General features: G+C 40.3%; 1 protein-coding gene across 2 annotated transcripts in view; it reads left to right on the forward strand.

The window, feature by feature from the left end:
* CPT1B (carnitine palmitoyltransferase 1B) overlaps positions 1 to 23174 on the forward strand; it is an 84361-nt gene that overhangs the window by 57887 nt on the left and 3300 nt on the right. For both annotated transcript variants that reach the window (XM_077473030.1, XM_077473031.1), the window contains exons 14-18: positions 1014 to 1178; positions 5590 to 5724; positions 5809 to 5961; positions 7222 to 7335; positions 18225 to 18317. In XM_077473030.1, coding sequence (XP_077329156.1) covers positions 1014 to 1178; positions 5590 to 5724; positions 5809 to 5961; positions 7222 to 7335; positions 18225 to 18317 — 660 coding nt within the window. The remainder of the gene's footprint in view (positions 1 to 1013; positions 1179 to 5589; positions 5725 to 5808; positions 5962 to 7221; positions 7336 to 18224; positions 18318 to 23174) is intronic.

Consider the following 23174-nt stretch of genomic DNA (forward strand, 5'->3'; position numbering starts at 1 on the left):
CCCCTGCGAACCACTGCGGATGTAAATACAATCCTAATGACACCCACAGATCGGTTCACAGATCGCAGTGCGAACTGTGGATTCGGACAGGAATTGCACTGTGATCTGTGGACCGATTCCAGTATGGGGGAAAAAAAAGTCTCTGCATCTTTTTTGTATGAATCCAATGTGAGTTCAGCCATACAACTGTATGGCTGAACTCGCACTGCACAGACATCGCATGTGATTGGCACCGCAGTGTGGGTGCGAATCACATGTGATGTCTGACATCGCACAATTGTGAATCCGGGCTCAAATAACTGCCTCCCTGTATGAGGTACAGGCAGACAGTTAAGCTGGGGGTCTGCAGGAGCCTGAGATTGCACCTGTGATCTGCTGATCTTCAGTGCAATGCTCTGCAGGTGCCCTAAAAAAAAATGCTAATTTTTTTACCTGCAAAAAAATGTGCATTTATTTTTTTTTTTTTTTAAACTTATCCTTTAATTTTCCTGTTCTGCTGTTGGTATGCAACAGTTAGAAGTTAAAAAAGATCACTTGTGGCTGAAGGAACAAATAAAATATTCACTTCTGTGTACCCTGCACTGAAAAAAATAACAATTCCCGCTAATTAGTATGCATTTTTTATGCAATTATTGGCTTCTATTAAACTGTCAGTAGTTATTCCAGGTTAGGTTTTGAACATCTGCAAAATTTTGCAAAATGTTGAGCTGTTGGCTTGAAAAAGAACAATGGCACCTGGGAATGTTAATTAACATTTATTGCTACTTAAGTGTTCTACTTTAAACATCTCTTTATGGATATATGAATGAAGACTCTCCCTCCTTAAAGATTAATTATCATTTGTTAATAATTGTCATTTTATCCTGGTTCATTAAGTAATACGTTTCCTGATTATAAGTAAGAGTGCCTTAGTACTCTTCTACCTAATTGCTTCATTTGGAGTTTTTTTGAATGTATTATAAGGTCTTTGTCAGGCAAAAATAACTTTAATAGTGAAATTTACATTTGTCTAGTGTCGTGAGGCCATTGAACACTCCTACTTCACAGCCAAGACCCTAGCAGATGATGTGGACTTTAACTGCCTTCGTTTCACAGATTTTGGGAAAGGACTTATCAAAAAGTGCCGGAGCAGCCCCGATGCTTTCTTCCAAATTTCACTACAGCTGGCTCACTACCGGGTAAAGAGTTCCTAAAGTGCTATGTCACAGAAAAATATCTACTTATTATCTATGTTCCTCAGGTTATTCATTTGTTTCTTTTCAGCGTAGGCCAGTGGATGGTGCCCAGCTATGTTCTTAAACAGAATCTGTTGTTTTTAAGGGTCTAAAAATGGCAGCTTTATAGCTACAACACTTAGAAATATATATATATATATATATATATATATATATATATATATATATATATATATATATTTTTTTTTTATGACACACAACTATTAAATGCAATAAAGGGCCTCAAGAGATATGTGGTAGAATTTGCACTTTCTTGTTGAAGTCTACAATTAATCTGTAAAGCACAGCACCTGCCAAGTATTCATATGAAATAACAGCATACTAGAAAGAATTATCTAAAATATGTTATATCCCAAGCAGATGGATATAATACCCTTGCAGGAAAATGGGAATTGTTCCACAACCAGTGCTCCAGGAATAATAATAGTAGTCCACAAAGCAATTAATTAAATAGCGTTTTCTCAATATGCCTCTTTAAGATTCCTGAATTAAATAAAGTGCATTTGCCAAAAGTATGAGTGTGTCCTGAACACTTTATGCTCTTAAAAAAACAGAGAATATGTAGTGTAGTTTGTTCAAACCCCAAAACTATATAGGAAAGTGTTGTATGTGCTCACATTAAAAAATGTGTCATACATTACCAAAACAATCTTCTTCGTGCAATTCCTTAGTATTTACCCTTACCCTCAGGATTCTTTATTATGCCTTTTATCAACATTGTCAACTCTTCTTTCATGATGCACCCTCTTCAGATGCAGAAGGTGTAACAAATCCACAGCCCCATATGTGACCTGCTGCTGGTGAAGCGAGGTACCATCTATGTCACCTGTGACCCCCAGGTGCACAAAAGATGGGAGGATGGATGGACCAGCCCCGAGGAATGGTGAGTAGTGTGTATTCCAAACCAGGAAGGGCTGGCACTGGTAGACTCATTTTTAATGTGAGCACATACAATACTTTCTTATATAGGTTTGGGAGTTGACCATACTACACTATATTGTGTGTCTTTTTTTTTTTTTTCTTTTAGACTCTTTAGAACATTATTAGTGGAGGAGAAGATCACCCTGCAGAATAAAGCTAAAGTGTTTAGGACTTTTGGCAAATGCACTTTATTTGACAGGAAGGAATTTTAGAGACACATTGAGAAAACACTATTTAACCTGTTGCTGTTGGCATAGCTGCACAGCTGCGCAAACTGCCGTAGATGTACTTCGGCCGCTAAAGGAGTTGTGGAAGGTGCGATGCCAGAACCGATGTGGGTGTCCGGAGGCCACAATTTCTGCCGGCCACCTGCGATCGCTCCTCAGAGAGCCAGAACGGTGATCTGTCAATGTAAACAGAGAGATCCCTGTTCTGACAGAGGAGGAGAGAGAGATCTGCTGTTCCTAGTGACTAGGAACAGCAATGTTTCTCCTCCTCCAGTCCCATGGAAGTCAGTCCCACCCCCCCACAGTTAGAAACACCTCCCATAGAACACATTTAACCCCTTGATCGCCCCCTAGTGTCAACCCCTTCCTTGCCTTTGTAATTTATACAGTAATCAGTGCATTTTTATAGCACTGTATAAATGTTACTGGTCCCAAAAAAGTGTCAAATGTGTCTGATCTGTCCGCTGCAATGTCACAGTCCCGCTAAAAATCGCTAATCACCACCATTACTAGTAAAAATAATAATAATAAAAATGCCATAAATATTACCCCTATTTTGTAGACGTTATAACATTTGCACAAACCAATCAATGTACGCTTATTATTTACCAAAAATATGTAGAATTTTTATTTTTATTTTTTTGGGATATTTATTATAGCAAAAAGTAAAAAATATTGTTGTTTTTTTTTCAAAATTGTCGATCTTTTTTTGTTTATAGCGCAAAAAATAAAAACCGCAGAGATGATCAAATACTACCAAAAGAAAGCTCTATTTGTGAGATAAAAACATCAAAGTCTAATATAAGAAAAGTATCTTTCATTCGCTTTATGTTGTAGATATATACTGTAGTTCTGTGTACACATGGGAACAAAAACATAAAATTGTCATCAAAGCAGAAATACTCCATGAATGTAAACAGTATGTATTAGTGTAAAGCATAATTACTCACTGTGCTTTTTGACCTACTATAGCTTTTTCTATTTTATGATTGTTCAGCTTTAAACACTGTCAACTTCTTCTGTAAGTCAAGAGAATGGGAAATTTGTAGTAACTCATATGAAGTAATAATATTATTATTTTTTGTTTATCCCACCACAGTTGACTGAAATGTCATTACCTGCTGTGAGTTAAAGGGTATCTCCATGTCAGACATGTTTTTCCCATTTTGAATGGAATGGGAAAAAGTTACAACTTCTCCTATTTTATATAGTGCAAACAGTTTGCACAGCACTTTACAATATAAAGGGAGACAGTACAGTTACAGTACAATACAATATAATATAAGAGGGTTAAGAGGGTCCTGCTCATAAGATTGTACAATCTAATAGGGTGGGGCAAGTGGTACAAAAGGTTAAAACTGGGGGGATGAGATGATGGATGTGATAAAAGTTCAGTTAGTTGGAGGCGTGATAAGCTTCCCTAAAGAGATGAGTTTTCAGGGATCGCCTAAAGGCAGCCAGAGTAGAAGATAACCACAGAGATTGAGGTAGAGAGTTCCAGAGGATGGGATAGGCTCTGGAGAAGTCCTGGAGATGAACATGGGAGGAGGAGACAAGGGAGCTTCAGAATAGGAGGCCTTGAGAGGAGTGGAGAGGACAGTTTGGGTGATATTTGGAGACGATTGAAAAACAAACTGGAACTCGCGCTAAAAAGGAATAATTGAATAAAATGAATAAGACCGCAGCAGCTGTTGCAAAGGTACTAAAACCATATAGAGTAGAATGATGAAAATGAACAGCGCTAGCGGAATAAAGTGCTGGAATATAAAGTGGATGCTAAACCAAGTGAAAAAAAAAATCTTATAGCGCTAACATAAAAAAGAGTACTAAACCACAAAAAATTACATTCATGTAGTGCTCAGTGTCTTCCGTGATGATTCAGCATCAATAAATGAAATACTGAACAAAATGGAAATAAAGTTCATATATTATGCTTTAAGATGGAGTGTCAATGGATAGGCTTCAATATAATACGATTTAGGTTGGAAGGTCTACCCCTAAGTGTCCCCACTCACCAAATTCGATGGACCCCCAGCTTTGTAGTCCGAGGGTCACAGTAAATTGGGGTTAATAGTGGTAAAATATGACTATTTTTATGTTAGCACTTTATTCCGCTAGCACTGTTCATTTTCATTATTCTATATTTGGAGATGAGATTGGTGATGTCACTCAGGACGGAGTTGTGAATGGCTTTGTAAGTTGTTGTTAGTATTTTGAATGTAATTTTCTGGGCAATTGTAAGCCAGTGGAGGGATTGTCAGAGAGAGGTGGCAGACGCTGAGTGGCTGGTAAGGTAGATGAGTCTGGCAGCAGCATTCATTGAAGACTGAAGAGGAGATGGTAGGCCTATGGAGAGGTAGGCTTATGAGACGGGAGTTGCAGTTGTCAAGGTGAGAGATAACAAGGTAGTGAATGAGTAACTTGGTTGTTTCCTTACTTAGAAAGGGGCAAATTTTAGAGATGTTACGGAGGTAAAGCTTACAAGCTTTTGACAACAATTGGATTTGGGGCTGAAAGGACAGGTCATAGTCTAGGATTACGCCTAGTACCCTAGCGTGAGTAGAGGGACTGATAGTAGCATTATTGATCTTGATGGAAAAATCATGGAGGGGGGGGGCACAGATGGGGGGGGGGTCAGGGGGGATATCATCAGCTTGGTTTTAGAAAGATTTAATTTAGGGAAGAGCTGCAACATCCATGTTAAAATGTCAGTTAGTAAGTTAGTAATGCGAGAGGAGACTGAAGGGGTGAGGTGATAAGTAGAGAGATAGATTTGCTAGATTTGCGGTGGTATTAGAAGATTCTTTGTCAGTGCTTCCCAAGACCTATTCTATAGAAGCCATGGCTTCCATTCACTGCACTGATGGCTGACAAGCTTGAAAGAACTGTATGCAGTTGGAAATAAAGGGCTTATTAATATTAGTCTGTATCTGTGAATGTACAGTTGCCCTAGAGTCGAAAGAAATTAACTTGCATAGATCTGTCCTAAAGCAAGGAACAAACCCTTTGTTTTTGGGATGTGTGTTGGAAATGAGGTATATAGGTACATACAGTTTTTAAAAAGCCTCAGCGCTGCCCTATTGGAACTATGAAAGAAGTTGACCAAGAATCAGTAATAACGAGGCTTAAATGAATTGCAGTATTAATTTCATTTCGTAAGGTGACGAGGTAAACTTAATTTCCCTTTTGATTTATTGATATTACAGGATAAAGGGCACTTCTGTTTGACTTATGAAGCCTCTATGACCCGTTTATTCCGTGAGGGTCGAACAGAGACCGTGAGATCCTGCACCAAGGAATCCTGTGATTTTGTGAAGGCCATGGAGGACCCCAACGAAACTGTGGGTACCAAGTTCTTTTTGAAATGAATTAATTTGTCATATAAAATGATGCTTTCAGTTAAACTCTCAACTATCTTCACACAGAGAGAAAATCGTCTGGCATTCTACCGAGCAGCTGCTGAGCGTCACCAACTCATGTATCGTTTAGCAATGACAGGAAAAGGCATTGACCGCCACCTTTTCTGTCTCTATCTTGTGTCTAAGTATCTGGGAACTGAGTCTCCCTTCCTTCAACAGGTGAGAATGTTTGTCATTAGAAAAGTTAACATGTTTATTGTTATTTATGTGAATCTGCTCCATAACCTGTGTTTCATTTCTTTTTAATGTGGCTTTCAATAAAGGGGAACTAAAGGTAAACTTATATGTTATATTAGAATGGGAAGTCAGTCCTAACCACTAGATATTCTTCACTACTATAGCAACTGTCTCTGTTCAGAAAATATTGGCCCTTATGTTAAAAAGCCTTGAGGAAGCCTATAGCAACCCATCATATTTTAAAATAAATAACACCAAAATAGTTGATTGACTGTGGATGGTGCCTTCACTTGTCCATTTTTAATAATCTTTTTCGACTCTATCAGCACAGGGCCAAGGTCATTTCAAATATATGCAGTTAGATACACATTCATATATTGTCAGGTCACCTGAGTCCAGGTGACAAATGCACACTGTTGGGGCCAGGAGTGCACCACTAAGCTTGTGGACCCTGTGCTACGGATGGAGCTCTGGATGGTTCTGGAAAGCAGCTCCACCTGAGCATGGACACAGATCGACTAGGGAGCTAGAGTGTAAGATTCCCCAGGGTGCGGAGTCTAAAAATCAGCAGGTTTTCACCAGGGCCTGTGATGGTGAGTATGGCCTTTGCTGCAGCTGACTCCAGGTCGCGGCCCCCAGGGTCTCCCACCTCATGCCCACAGCAGGCTTTGGTGGATGGAGAGGAAGCAGCAGTGCAGGGCAAAAAGGAATAGTCAGAAGGACAAGCCAGGGGTTCGGGGTAACAAGCAGACAGGGATGGACGGGAGAACAAGCCAAAGGTCCGGGCTACAAGCAGACAGGGAAAGTCAGGAGAAAACGCCAAAGGTCAGGGCTACAAGCAGACAGGGATAGTCAGGATACAAGCCAAAGTCAGTACACAGAAACAAGTGTAAAGCACGCACCAAGAAACACACAGGGGAAACACACAGGGGAGCCTAAACACACTATTGCTCGGTCAAGGCTTGGAGTGCACAGTGTTAAATAGTGTTTCCTGTTAGAGGCTAGGGTGGAGCCATGCTGAGAGAAGATTACTTAAATATGCAGGTGTGAGAGTTCAGTCCCTAAAGCTGATGCACAGACCAGTGGTAGGCAGACAGACAGGGCATGAATCATTACTGCAAATTCGTGACATATATTTTCTGTTATTTTGTTCCAGTGCCTGAATTCTGTGTTGTGGTGGGGTGGGGGCTGAGGAGAATTTTTTGTTCTGTTGACCCTAATAGTTTACTGGGCCTTTCTTAGGTGTTGTCCGAACCCTGGCGTCTCTCTACATCTCAAACACCTCAACAGCAGCTAAAAATGTTTGATTTGGAGAAATTCCCAGACCATATATCTGCCGGTGGAGGATTCGGACCGGTAAGTATGTTTTAGTATATGGCATGGGTAATCTACAAATATGCAGGTCCTGCAGTATTTGCAAAAGAAAAGGAAATCATGGATGTGCTGTATGTGAGCCTTTATGCTGTTCATGTTCTTCTGGCTAAATACTATTGTCAAATAGATTGTATCAAGGATATGTTGTTCAATGGAAGATTGCCCTCATCCCTATCATAAGTATGCAGAAACCAAACCCACTAATTGGGACTTTAAGGGGCATGAAAGTATAAGCATAGAAAAAATATAACAAGCTTTATTGTACATATTAATAAGATATACAAGTTAAAACTGGACAAATGCGGCTGTGCATCGCAAATTTGTACACAATTAGCCCTTGTACACACGGTCGGACATTCTGACAACCAAATCCGTTGGATTTTGTCCGACGGATTTTGTCTGAAACTGTTGCATACACACGGTCGGACAAAGTTGACGGAAAATCCGATTGTACATAACGTGATGACGTTATTTCATTACAACCGGACTACGTTCAGGCTAGTAGCCAATAGCTTTGGTCTATGAATTTGATCTGAGCATGCGTGGCACTTTGTCCGTCGGAGTAGGCTACACATGATTGGAGTATGTCTGATCGGAGCATTTTGTCGAAAAATTTTACGGACAAGTTGGAAAACTTGGTTCGTCGGATACTCAGACGGAAACAGTCCGATGGAGATCACACACAGTCGGATTATCCGACAAAACGATCCGATAGGACACATTCCGTCGGAATCTCCAACCGTGTGTACAAGGCCTTACATGAAAAAAACAAAAAGTTCTGTCTATAAATACATAATAAAGACAGAAATACCCAATGTGTTTCAAGATATGTTCATTTTTGCTTTCTTATTCAGGAGTAAGTGGTTAACAGGTATACTTTATCTACAATAAAAAATATAATTGAGTATCATATTGTACATCTAATACAAGACGATCCCAATACATGGGTAGCACTAACCCTTATAAGTGTATTAAATTACACAGAAAGCTACATCATTTAAAATAAAAGAAGGAGCTTGCTGCTGTCTGTTCCAAATGGCACAATGTGAACTGAGGGGAAAGATGGCACCTGACATGGAGCACCTCCAGCCACTGGAGCCGCCAGGAACAGCCTGTCAGGAATCTTCACCTAAACCTTTGGTGGAGAGCCGACTCTGTTAAATAAAACAAGGAATAACCATCAAGACTAATATATATCTCAAGCGAGAATAATATTTTCCTAGGATCTATGGTATTATGGATCAGGGTACAGCTAACTAATGATGTTTTGGATAATAAAAATATCCCAAAAAGAGTTCCAAAGTTGAATTGCAAATGTAGTATAGGAGTCCCAGAAATATCTGGAGAACTCCTCCACAGTCAACCCGGAAGCTTAGCAGTGGGTTTCTATAGAAAAAAATATGTAAAGAAATATATAAAAATGTATATTCTAAGGTCTATTGAGAGTCCCAACCACACTACTGCTGAGCTCTAATCGGTGCAGGTGGAGTTCCACCGTGTCCTCCTGAATCCGTGGGAAGACTGAGTTGACTGTGGAGGTGGTCTTCAGATATAAAATATCTGGAACTCCTATACAACATTTGCAATCCAACTTGAGACCTCTTTCTGGGATATTTTTATTATCCAATACAACACAAGTAAGCTATACCCTCATCTATAATACCATTGATCCTAGGAAAATATCATTCTCCCTTGAGATTTATATTAGTTTTGATGGTTATGCCTTGCTTTATTTAGCAGAATGGGTACTCTAGCTGAGGTTTTTGGTGTGGATCCCTGACAGGCCGATCCTGGCACCCCAGTGGCTGGAAGTGCTCCAGATCAGATGGCATCTTTCCCCTCCGTTCACATTGCGCTGTCTGGAACAGGCAGCAGCAGGCTTCTTCTTTGATTTTAAATGATGCGGCTTTCTGTGCAATTCAATACACATATATCGGTTAGTGCTACCCATGTATTGGGATTGTTTTGTATTAGATGTACAATATGATACTTAATTATATTTTTCTATTGTAGGTAAAGTATATCTGTTTAATCACTTACCCCTGAAGAAATGAGCCAAAAAAGAACACCTCAAAACAAGTTGGGTAGTTCTGTCTCTATGATGTATTTATAGACCAATCTTTTTTGTTTTTTTTCATGTTTGCAATTTTCAATTGTGCACAAACTTGCAAAGCACAGCCACATTTGTCCTGTTTTAACTCATATATGTACAATAAAGCTTCTAATTTGTTTTACATGCTTATACTTTCATACCCCTTAAAGTCCCACTTGGAGGGTTTGGTTTCTGCAATGTCAGGTAGATGGTTGTACAGGCTGCTGTAAATTCTCAAAGTTTAAACAGGACCATCAGAAACATAAAACGATGGACCAGATAAACTAACTGCAGTGCAAAATAGTGCAGGCTGTGACATATGTACTAGTGGCCCATAACAACAATGAATCACATGGAATGTTTCTGTGGAATCCAACATGTACTTCAGAGATATGAAAATTCTTATTTGCGATATGTCTGTGTCTACAAATCTACAATTTGTGTGCCATATAATTGAAAAGATTGCATATATTTATTTTCTTACATCAGGGGACACAGAGCCATAGTAGTTACTATGTGGGTTATAGGGCCACTGATAGGTGATGGACACTGGCATGCCCTAAGGCAAGAAGTGTACTCCCTATATAACCCCTCCCACTACTGGGAGTCCTCAGTTTTTTCGCCAGTGTCTAAGGTGTTGGTCACGAGTAAAGATGTGCTGTGCTGAGCTCCACTGGTAGCTTCCTTGCTGGGGCTAGCCATGCTGACCGGATCTGTTCTGATGTCCTTTCATGGGCTAAATGGTACCTTGGCCTCGTGTCCGAAGAAACAAGGTTTTTCTTGCGAACACTTCTCTTTAGAGAGCTGGACTCTGGGATCTAGTACTTTTTGGTAGTAAGGCCATAAAGTTTTTACTGGCAGGGTGCTGTTGCAAGTCCAGGATTGTGGGTAACCTGAGGTTCCTCTGTTCCTGAAGATTTCCTAAAAGGTCTCAGAGCCCACCGTGAAGGGTGAAGATTGTTTTTTTTTCTCAGATAAACCCTGCTGCGAGGTAAAGGTAAGAGAGATTTTCTCAGGAATTTCTCCTTCTATGTATAATGTTGTCATCCCTATGTGTCACCACTGGGGGCTGTATTGAGCACTCACCGACCTGACGCTGGAAACAGCACAGAAGCTTGTCATTTTCTCCTTTCCTCCAGCCACAACAGATACTCTGGTAAGAAGGGGAGTCTGGTTCTCTTCCTGTGCCCCCAAAATAGTTTTTTTCCCCTTCAGGGTATAGGATGCCAAACTAGTTTCCTTTAAAAAAAAAAAGAGACAGACCACGGCCGCTCAGCAGAGGATTTACCCCCCTCCCTGCCATGCCTGCATGTTCCACAGGACGCCACTCACGCAGGAAAGCACTTTCCTTTGAAAGGAAAGGGGGTAGTAATTCATGTGGGGCGGCTTGGCTAATGGCGTCAGACGCTGGCCACACGTGCAGGAAGTTGATTTAAGCGCTGTGTGTGTGAAGCTGCTGCTGGCTGTGGAGGGACAGAGCAGGAGGATGGCTTGTTCAGGTTAGTGACACAGGCTTTTCCCTTTGACACATTATACTTTACCAGGCTAGGATTAATAGCAGCTAATGACGCTGAACTATAACCTAGCAGTGCTTATGCTTCAGGCTATGATTGGTAATGGGACCAGGAACTTCTCTAAAGGGGTCAATGGTTGTCACTATAAACTAAATTCATTTCCAAAAGAATGTCATCCTCCTTTGAGAGGGATGCGGCTAGTCAGATTGAGCCGTATGTTGTTGCATAAAATACTTCAGTCCCTGTGTATATTATACAAAGGTTTTTTCTTCTACCATTTGTAATTTAGAAAGAAGATTAATGCTATGATGTCTCTCCATAGTGGGGCTAAGCATAGCAGATTCCCATCTAGTGCTCAGGATGCTGTTATTGAGGTGCAGGAGGCTGGGGATCAGGTAGATCTTCCCAAATATTTGGAAGATACTTATTTATCCTCTTCTGAGGATCCTAATATGGAAGGAGTAGCATCACAGGACAGGTTGCTTGTGTACTCCCTTACTCAACCTTTATTTGCTGCCTGCAGCACAGGCTCTTGAGGAACCTACCTCTAATTGGGTTCATTAGAACCTCCCCCATCTGGGGATGATTTTCCTATTCATGCATGTCTAAAAAAGCTTATGCATTCTGAATGGGAACATCCAGATAAACAATATTATCCTCCCAAGAAATTCTCCATACTTTATCCTATGGAAGAGGATTTCTATGAAGAAAATGGGGGGTTCCGGCAATTGATGCTGCAATCGCCTCAGTGAGCAAGAATCTCACATGTCCGGTGGATAATGCACTGATGTTAAAGGATCCAACAGATAAAAAGTTGGAACTTCTTTCTAAAAACAATATGTCTTTAGCAAGTTCAGTAACGCAGCCGGTTCTTGCTGCAATTGGTGTATCTCAGTCCATTAAGGGACAGTTTGTGGAGATACCTGAAATTCTGCCTGATCAGCAGGCCCAGCAATAGGCTGGTGTATCAGACACACTATGTCTCACTGTAGATGCTATGAAAGACTCTATCATTTAAGCCTCATGGCTTAGGCCTGGACTAGTGCATTCTCGCAGAGTTCTGTGGCTGAAAAATTGATCAGCCGAAGCACCATGTAAAAAGCTCTTAGCTAGTTTTTCCCTTTCATGGTGTATGGCTATTTAGAGACGATATGGATAAGTACATCCAAAGGACCTCTAATGGGAAAAGCTCTCTTTTACCAGTAAAGAAGAGGTTCAAACATTTCTCCTTTAATCGTGCTATCTCTCCTATGCCAGGGGCATCTGCCTCTAGGCAGTCTCGACGGCCTCAACCATCAGGTTCAAGGGGAAGTCTCCAAGGGCAGCACCAGGGTCAGAAGAGATCTTGGGGCAAAAAGCCCACAAAGCAGAATGCTAAAGCCTTCTCATGAAAGGGCACCCCTGCTCGTTCGGGTGGGGGGAAAGGCTCCTGCAATTCTCAAGATCTGGCAGGAACAATGTCAAGACAAATGGATTTCTGCAGTTTTTTTCTCTAGGTTACGACTAGAGTTTCAAGAGTTTCCGTCTCCTTGTTTTTTCTAAGGGAAAATGTTCCCAAGGATCCAGAGAAAAATAAGTCTCTCTTTCTGGCCTCTGGATCATCTATTATCCCAGTCGGTGATATCAGAGGTTTCCTTAGTGGAACAGGGCACAGGGTTTGGCTCAAACCTTTTACAGTTCCAGAACCAAATGGAGAGGTAATACCCATTCTAGATCTCGAAGATCTGAATCATCACTTAAACATCCGATCCTTTCCCACGATCCTATCGGTTGTGTCCATCCTGCAAGGTGGGGAGTTTTTTGGCTTTAATCGATATCAATAATGCATATCTCCATGTGCCAAATTTTCCCACGCACCAGAAATTTCTGCGCTTTGAAATATAAAATCATCATTTCAGTTGTGGCCCTGCCATTCGGTTTAGCCACAGCACCACGGGAGTTCTGAAAGATTCTGGCACCTCATTTAGCCAGATTAGGGGCTCAAGGCTCTACTTTTAATAGATCATTCAGTCTCGGGTTTAAACCATAGTCTGATCACAGCTGTAACTACCTGAAATCTCTGGGTTGGATACTCAACCTAGGAAGATCCTCCTTAAAACCATCAAGGAGATTACAGTACTTGGAGCTGGTTATAGATACTGTACAGAAGAAAGTATTCTTACCCCAGACAAGAATCAGTTCCATTGTAGGACTAATTCAACTTATCAAAACATAAAGAAGAAAAATCCTTCCATTGAGCTGTGCATGAGATTATTAGGGGAAATGGTGGCCTCCCTTGAGGCCGACCCTTACGCGCAGTTTTCACTCAAAAACTGCTTAAAAACACCATCCCGTCGGTCTGGAATAAAAAGATTCAGGCCTTGGTTGTTTTCAATACGCTTGGCTCCCGACGTAAGTCAGAGACAAAACTGGTGGTTGTTATCCAGCAAAAGGGGAAATCTTTTCTACTTGTATCCTGGAAGGGGTTAACAACAGATGACAGCCTTCTAGGCTGGGGAGCAGCCCTGGAAGAAGATTCTGTCCAGGGGAGATGGTCCAGGTTAAATGACCTTGCCTATCAAATATTTGGAAGATTCGGGCAGTACACCTGGCTTAGAATCTGGGACGGTCAGACTACGGGACTGTCATATCAGGATTCAGTATGACAAGGCCACGGCAGTGGCTTACATCAATCACCAGGGGGGCACGAGTGGTTGTGCAGCCCAAAAAGAGGTGAGTAATGTTCTATCTTGGGCAGAACACAACATTCCTTGCCTATCCGCAATTTTTCATTTCAGGAATAGAGAATTGGCAGGCAGACTACTTGAGTCGCCAACAATTATTTCCGGGAGCATGATCTCTTCACCCCGACATCTTCCTAGCAAAATGTCAGAAATGGGGTATTCTGGACATGGACCTATTCACGTCCAGATTCAACAACAAAGTCGACAACTTTGTGTTGAGAACAAGGGATCCGCTAGCAGGCAGAACAGATGCATTAGTCTTCCCATGGGATAATTTTTCACTGATCTATGCATTTCCTCCAGTTCTGCTACTTCCACGCCTTCTCCACAGGATTAAGCAGGAACGAAAGGAGGTGATTCTGGTGGGTCCCAGAAGATCTTGATTTACTGAGATCATAAGGATGACAGTAGGAGTCCTTCGGACTCTGCCATTAATGGCCAAACCTTCTCGCACAAGGTCTGGTATTTCATCCTGCCTTACGGACGAAAAATTTAACAGGTTTGACTGTTGAATCCCACTTTTTAAAGGATTGTGGGTGATCTCCTTTGGTAGTGTCTACTTTGATTAATGCCAGGAAGCCGGCTTCCAGAATCATTTTACTATAGAGTCTGGAAGGCTTTCTTCGTGTGGATCCAGGGGTTGGCACCCCAGGAAGTATGTCATAGGCAGGATGCCTGATTTCCTGCATATGGGATCTGAAATGAAGCTGGCCTTGACTTCTATCAAAAGCCATATCCCGGCCTTGTCAGTTTTTTTTCAATGGCCTCTTGCTTCGCACTCTTGGTGCGTAGCTTATTCAGGGGGTAACACGGATTAATCCCCCTATCAAGGCACCTCTAAATCCTTGGGATTTAAAATTGGTCTTATCGGCTTTGCTAAATCAGCCGTTTGAGCCTTTACGAGTAATTCCCTTGGGTCTTTTTGACAAGAAAGATAATTTTTCCGGTTGCCATTTCTTCTGCTAGAAGGGTATCGGAACTAGCGGTTCTGTCTTGCAAAGAGCCATATTGGATCATGCATAAGGATGAGGTGGTTTTATGTCCTCATCCTGAATTCCTACCAAAAGTGGTAACGTTTTTTTTTTTTCAGTTAAACCAAGATATTGTTCTTCCTTCTTTCTCCCAAAGCCTCAATCTAGGGAAGAGAAGGCACTACATTCCCTTGATGTAGTAAGAGTGATCAGGTTCGCAAAACAGATGTTTTGTTTGTATGGTCAGAAGGTCCAACGATGTGGACAGGCAGCGTCCAAATACACTGTTTTCCTAATGGATTCATCAAGTGATTGTTCAAGCTTCAGCTTAAAGAAGAAAATTCTTCCTTCCTTCTTATGTTAGAGCACACTCATCCAGTGCGATTAGTGCCTCTTGGGTGGTGCATCATCAGGCCTCTATGGCTCAGATCTGTAAGGCCACGACTTGGTCTTTGGTTCATACGTTTATCAGATTTTATCTAATCGATATCATGAGGATATTGCCTTTGGACACAGTATACTGCAGGCTGCAGTATGAGTCCTCTGGCCTCCTGTTTTTGTTGTGTCTCCCTCCCTTCAGTTGCCATTACTATGGGACATCCCACATAGTAACTACTATGGCTCTGTGTCCCCTGATGTAAGAAAAGAAAACAGGATTTTTAAAACAGCTTACCAGTAAAATCCTTTTCTTTGATGTACATCAGGGGACACAGCGGTTCCTCCCTTCTTGGTATGCACTTGTATTGCTTGGCTACAAAACTGAGGACTCCCAGTAGTGGGAGGGGTTATATAGGGAGTACACTTCTTGCCTTAGGGCGTGCCAGTGTCCATCACCTATCAGTGGCCCTATAACCCACATAGTAACTACTATGGCTCTGTGTCCCCTGATGTACATCAAAGAAAAGGATTTTACAGGTAAGCTGTTTTAAAAATCCTATTTTTATGTGCAAAGGAAAAGCACATTAGAGCACCAAGAAGAAGGTGACCTAGTACTAGAGGTTATATGGCAAAGATGTTTAATTTGAAGCATATGTAAATAGTTACTAGTTAAATAAGAATTGTTCTTTTATGTATATTTTTTTATGTTTGTTTGGTAATTATTAATTGAAATATATATATTTTGTATTAGTCGTGAGAGCATAAATAGTGTGCTGGTAAAAAATAAAGTCAAATTATAATTGAATGAAATGGTAATTTTGTAAAATTAAAAAAATAATATGAATAATCATTTTCCTTACCTTAAGTTTTAGTCTTCTCGCTGTCCTCACAATCACAATAAGCGTATATTGATTGGTTTGCGCAAAAGTTATAGTGTCTACAAAATAGGGGATAGATTTCTGGCATTTTTATTATTATTTTATTTTTTACTAGTAATGGCGGTGATCAAAGATTTTTATCGGGACTGCGATATTGCTGAAGACACATCAAACACTTTTGACACATTTTCGGGACCAGTGACAATTATACAGCGATCAGTGCTATAAAAATGCACTGATTACTGTATAAATGTCAATGGCAGGGAAGGGCTTAACACTCTGGGATTGTCAAGGGGTTAACTGTGTTCCCTAGTGTGTGTTTTAACTGTGGGGGGATGGAACTGACTAGGAGGAGAGAGAGATTGGTGTTCATACTTAGTATGAACACACAATCTGTCTCCTCTCCCCTAAGAGAACCGGGATCTGTGTGTTTACACACACAGATCCCGGTTCTCGCCCTGTTACGAGTGATCGTGGGTGCCTGGCAGTCATCACGTGCCTCCAGCAGTGCGTGCATGCCCCCTAGTGGTCAAAAGGTGAAGTGATGCAAGGTAGCAGCGTTTTGCTCAGGGGAGCCAACCTACCGCAGTACAATTGCGGTGGCTGGTCGGGAAGGGGTTAAAATAATAACATTTTACTACCTTGCTGCTTTAAATGAAGACAGACACAGTTTTTGTTTTATCCAGCTTTATTTACTCAGTGCAATTTATAACATCCAAGTGAAAAATATAACAACAACATGCCAGAAATAAATGTAAAAAAATTTAAAAAACGGAATAACTGAGTTGGAAAAAGGATCACTTTTGTGTGTCAATATTTTGTTGAACCACCTTTTGCTTTAAGTATAACCTTTAGTTTGTTTGGATATGTCTCTACTAACTTTGCACATCTAGACTTTGTAATATTTGCCCACTCTTCTTTGCATGACTGCTCAAGTTCAGGTAAATTTGATGGTGACCGTTTGTGGACTGCAGTCTTCAAGTCATTCCATAAATTATCAATGGGGTTTAAGTCTGGGCTCTGACTAAGTCATGCAAGGGCATTCAAGTTTTTCTCTTCCAACCACTGTGTGGTAATTTTTGCTGTGTGCTTTAGGCTATTGTTATGTTGAAAGGTAAATCTTCTGCCTATTGACAACTGTATGGTAGAAGGCAGCAGATTATCCTCAAGAATTTGATGGTATTTTCCCCATCCAATTCTCCTTCTATCCTGACAAGTGCTCCAGTCCCTGTTGCACTTGTCAGGAAACACCCCTATTACAGGATATTACCACCTCCATGCTTTACTGTAGGAATGGTGTTATGTCTAGCAGAAATCCAATACAGCTCACCATCCAAATGTCGTTTGGTGTTGAGTCTAAATAATTCAGTTTTAGTCTTATCTGACCATAACACCTTTTTCCATGTGGCCTCAGAATCTTCAAAGTGCGTTTTGGGCAAAGCTCAGTTGTGACTGCATGTGGCCTTTTTTGGCAATGGGTTTTTTCTTGCAACCTTCCCATACAATACATTTGTGGAGAATTTGTGATATTGTTGTCACATGCACACAATGACCATTCTTTGTCATAAATTCTTGAAACTGCTTCAGAGTTACTGTAGACCTCTTGGTAGCTCCCATGACCAGTTTTCTCCTAGCACTTTCATCCTGTAAGGAGTGATGTCCTGATCCTGGGTGGGTCTGTGTTGTACCAAATACATTCTACTTGTTAATAATAGACCTTACTGTGGTTCTAGGCAATGATAAAGCCTTTGATTTCTTTTTTTTTATCCATCTCCTGACTTGTGCCTGTCTTTAACAATTTTATTCCAGAAATATTTTGACAGTGCCTTGCCACCCATAGTTGATTGTTTGGATCTGTTGCATTACCAGTGACTGAAATGCTCCAAGAAAGCGCTTTTCATGCTGAGCTAATCAAAATGATCACAGCTGCTCACAGTTGAAAGTCAAATGCTTTTATGTGATTAGCCATACCTGATTGTGTTTACAAATTATTTTTAGGGGGTGAGCCTTTTTCCAACTCGGTGATTTTGTTTTGGAATTTTCCTTATTTTTTCTGACATGTTGGTGTTATTTCTTTCACATGGATGTTATAAGTTGCACTGAGACAATACAACTGGATAAAACGAAAACTGTGCCTGTCTTCTCTTCAGGCTGCAAAGCAACAAAATGTGATTATTTTAAAAGGGGGGGGGGGTTGATTATTTTCTATTCCCGCTGTATATTTCAAACAGCTGCTTCTACCTCTAAATACTGTATATATGTATTCTATTACTATACATAAAATGACTTTCAATTCTTGTTTTATGATCTTATAGGTGGCTGATGATGGTTATGGTGTGTCTTACATCTTTGCTGGTGAAAATGTCATCACCCTTCACATTTCCAGTAAATTTTCCAGCCCTGAGACGGTACGATCTAAAGCACCCGCTACCTGTTTTATTGTTGGCAATCTTAGCTTTCTTGTAATTGTATTAATTACCTATATAATGCTTATTTCAGTTTACTAGATTTTTTTATATATATATATTTCTCCAGATTTACAAGCTATCCATCAAAACTGACAGTTACAGGGTGAAGTAATGGGTGCAAATAACTACCAGGGTCATGTACAAAGATCACCCTTTATTCCCAATGTTTTTAAAGTCTTAATGGAAATCCATTTTCTGTCCTGCCAATCCAATAATTATGTTTGATTAGTGTAATATCTCTCATCACTATTATTAATTAGCGTTATTTGCTTTAAGGTCATCACAGAGGACGGGGGGGGGGGGGGGGCTCTCTTTATGTCTGGAGTAAGAGAGATTTCATCTCCAAATACGCAAAGGCTTCTTTACAGTAAGAGCTGTGAAAATGTGGAATAGACTCCCTCAAGAGGTGGTTCTGGCCAGCTTAGTAGATTATTTTAGGAAAGGCTTGGATTTTTTCCTAGATACACATTAACATAACTGGATACTAATATAGGTAAAAATGATCCTGGGAATATCCGTTTGCCTCTTGGGGAATCAGGAACGATTTTTTCCCCTGCTGGAGCAAATTGAATCAAGCTTTATTGTTTGTTTTTTGCCATCCTCTGGATCAACTGTGGGTATAGAATTGTATATATTCAAAATGGAGGGCTATATAGTGTCTATCTTACTAATTCCGTGACTGCAACTGGGCTTCAAATCGAACTTAAAATGAACACACTTGCCACAACTGTTGAAGCACCCCTGGTAGTATTTTTACCCTTGTTACTGTCATTTTGCTGGACAGATTGGCCTGCATGTAAATGAAGAAAATATAAAGCTGTGAATTACAATAGGAATTCATATACTAAATATCTGTGACATGTATGTAAAACTGACAGTAGTCTGAAAAAAAGTTGTAATCTGATCTAAAAAATGCTCATCACATCATATTTTTGAAATCCAAAACAAAGTTAATGCTCCCAAAGTCAGTTTTATTATAAATTTCATAACAATAATAGTAGCTAGCAAAAGCCTTAGTGCATATAAAATTAGTTCTCTCCCAATAGAGACATCATTTAGCATTAAATTATTACATCTAGACCAGTAAATGATCAAGTAGTTCCAGGGAAGTATTGTAGCTTAAATTGTATTGTAGCTTAAATTATTGAATTATTGTTATCACAGTTGTCATGCTTCTAGGTCTTGTACTATGCTTCTTTTTCACATTGTTGTGTGAGATGTATTTCCAACCATGGACTGGTTTCAATTATACAGTGCAGGCAGAGATGAATTACAATAATGTAGAGGATCTTATACAAACCACCTTAAAATACCGTATATCTATCATTTTGTAGGAGTAAAGGAGAGCTGCAATAAATAATACATGAAAACCAGTCTCAAAACATATTACACTAAAATGTTTCTAATTATAGACAATTTAATTTAAATGTCTACGTTTATATCTTTTTTGGAAAAATACATATATGCTCTCCCATTAGCCCTACATTTTTTTAACATAGGTGTAAAAGTAGATGTTTTACTATTTTTAAACAATCCAATTGAAAAAGTATCTACTGCTAGTCGTTTGCACAAGTATAAGTATGGCATGCATAAATGCACCCCTTACCCACTCTTCTCTAAAATTTACAACAAAAACAAACATGATATTGCTAAATTGGGCTTTAATAATGAGTTGTATGATCATTGTGTAGTTTTTTTAACATGCTATATTTTACTGTCATATGCAGAATTATGTTGACTACCACGTAGCCACACTACATTGCTCTACCTTTTATCAGTTTAGCATGTAACAGTCTAAAGTTTCATTATTCTAAAGATTCCCTGTCTGTGCACCTCTCCCCTATAATTAGGTAAACCTGTATGTGTAGAGTCTCCTTATAAATTTTGTTATGCTAGGGCCCAGGGCCGTCTTTAAGGCTGGGTTCACACCGCTGCGATGCGGGAATGCCGCAAATCCGCGGCGTTTTCCCGCATCGCATTACTCCCGCCGGCAGTTCACACTGCCCTATGCGGACGGCTGGGAGTGTCAATGATATGTTAATGACACCCCCAGATCCATCCGCATATCGCAGTGCGATCTGCCGACTAGCACAGGAATCGGATCGCATGGTGTGAACCCCCATGCGATCCGATTCTGTTGCGGACCAAAAAAAGGGTCCCGTGCGAGTTTGCTGCGGGAGCGATGCGAATTCAGCCATACTATCTGTATGGCTGAACTCGCATCGCTACGGAGATCGGATGTGATTTGCGGTGCGAATCACATCCGGATCTCCCCCCGCAGCTGTGTGAACCCAGCCTAAGGCAGGACAAAAGGGCCAGCTGCCCTGGGCCCTGTCATTGTTGTGGGGCCCAAAGCAGCGGCCTCATACTTGCCAACTATCCCAGTTTACATTCCCTTGTCCCTTGAAGTTTTAGTCCTGTGCTGCTACTAATGCTACCCAGCTCTGCCCTATTGTTGTGTACAGATGACTCACCTGCAGACCTCTGTTTACATGTAAATACTGGCATTCATATGTAAATAGCAGTGACATGCATATGCAAATCGCTGAGGCCAACTGTATTGATATGTAAATAAAGGCAACATTCATAGGTATATCATGCCCCCCTGCAGTCAGGAGAAGATGTGCTGTAACCTATAGCAACCAGTGAGCAGTATTACTGTACAGCAACCTCTAGCAGCCAATCAACAAGCAGAAATGTGCTGTAACCTCTACCAACTAATCAGTGAGCCTTAAGGAGTGCTGTAACCTCTATCAACCAGTCAGTAAGCAGTAATGATATGCTGTAACCTCTGGCAACCAATCGCAATCACTGCCTGATCTGATACAGTAAACTGATTTTAAGTCTAGCTGCTATTTATTGTATGTCTCAGAGAAGGTGGAGAGCGAAATTGCATGGGGGGAGGGGGGCCCTAATAAAATTTTTGCCCAGGGTCCAATCAATATTAAAGACGGCCCTGCTAGGGCCAGGCAGTCACCAAATGAGATACATTGTGCATATATGTGCAGATTACTGCAGACAAGGCTTGTTTGAGATATTATATTCTGATAATTGTTAGGCCTGTGGGCTTCTGACTTACCTGCCCATTAGCTATCTTTTCAGATATAGTTTGGGTGGGATGAAAGATGTTTAAGGGCCACAGCTATGCGGGTAAGAGGCTCCTGAACAAAATCTTGGATAACCCCTAGTATAAGTGGCTGGACCTTACCTGTATTTCCCATATATTTCAAATTAGGCATTTCCCAATTACCAAATCTATTGTAGATCAGATTTATTTTCCAAGAGGGTGGTCATGGATCATTCAAGTGTATATAAAAACTGGTTCAGGTCCCATTGATTTGCCACCTAGTTAAAGTGGTTGTAAACTTTGTCACATGTAAATCAGCATAAAAAACCCTAATGAACACTGCTTGTAGATATCTCCTTACTTGCTTAGTATTGTTGTAATCCTTGTTCTGTAGAATGAAGTCACTGAGCATGCCCAGATCTCCCCTGATTTACGGCACACTCTCTATGTGCTTATCTATCTGTTATCAGGACTTCCTACAGCACACCACTGAACTCTGCTAATCACTCAGAGCTTCCTCCTACACACCATGTGACCATGTGACCTTACATACAGTCTAAACTTGGCCATTACTGCAGTCTTATCAGCTGAAGCTGATAAGTCTGACAAAGGCAAACATTAGACATCGGCACAAGTAAATACTATGAAATAAACAAGTAAGCTATGAACAGGGAAGCAGGGTTGCCATAGAAACATTGGATTGAGAAGGACGCTTGGTTAACAGTACAGGAAGTGCTCAATGTAAGGGCTGAAATACACTCCACTGTGGACTCAGAAAACAATACTTAAGATGGCGCTGCCTAACCCCTGGAAACAAGTTTTTAAAAGTTTCTTTAAACAGTAAGTAATATGCGATTTGGGCTGGATTACAGTGGCTATAGTCTGATAATTACTTATTATAATGGACTAAATGAAAAGAAGCATCAGAGTGGGAGAGTTTACTTCCTCTTTAACGTAGCAGGATCATTTGCCCTTATCTAGTTTTGTTCTTGTAGAATTGTATTCAGGCTCAAAAAAGACTAATTTTAATACATTAGTACAAAGAACATTGATAATATATTTCTAGTACCCTGTAGCAATCAGATCATTTTAATAGAGGGACAAACACTGCTTTTGACACATCTTCATTGCACATCAAACCAATTTTAGACTGGGTGCTTCAATAACTAATGGTTGGCACTATATCTAATAGGCAAGACATACTGTACATTGCCGGTATTACTAAAAGACTAGTTACGGTGATTACATTGTGAAGCAGTGCGTGTGATTTGTCAGTATTTGTAGATCTATAAAGACAAGAGACTTCTTTTTTTAAAGGAGCACCTTTTCTTTGATTGGTGTTTGAGGCTGATGTCATACTGAATACTGTACCATCATCCCTCCAGTCCTACTGCTAAATCTTACTCAACATTAACATTTTCTTAGCATGAGATGTTTCATCCAAGAAATACAAAGTTTACCAGGACTAGTTTATTTTAAACCTAAAGTTTTTATCCCAGTTTACAATTCTGGTAGTATCCCATCAAAATACCCCCCATATATAGTAGTTCTTCCATGAATGTCTTTCAATTAATAAAATGGTGTTTATAGTATTAGAAATAATAATTTTTTATGATATATTTCTGTTAGTAAAATATGTATTCCCGTTGGTTTCTAAGGTATGCTGTGCTCATTTTTCTTACTTTTAGCTTTTGTTTAGTAACCAATACCAGTATTACAGGTCATATTTC

The sequence above is a fragment of the Lithobates pipiens genome, unplaced genomic scaffold, assembly GCF_037356315.1.
Source record: "Lithobates pipiens isolate NorthernLeopardFrog02 unplaced genomic scaffold, aLitPip1_a1.2 Scaffold_8, whole genome shotgun sequence".
In the NCBI taxonomy this organism is placed as follows: Eukaryota; Metazoa; Chordata; class Amphibia; order Anura; family Ranidae; genus Lithobates; species Lithobates pipiens.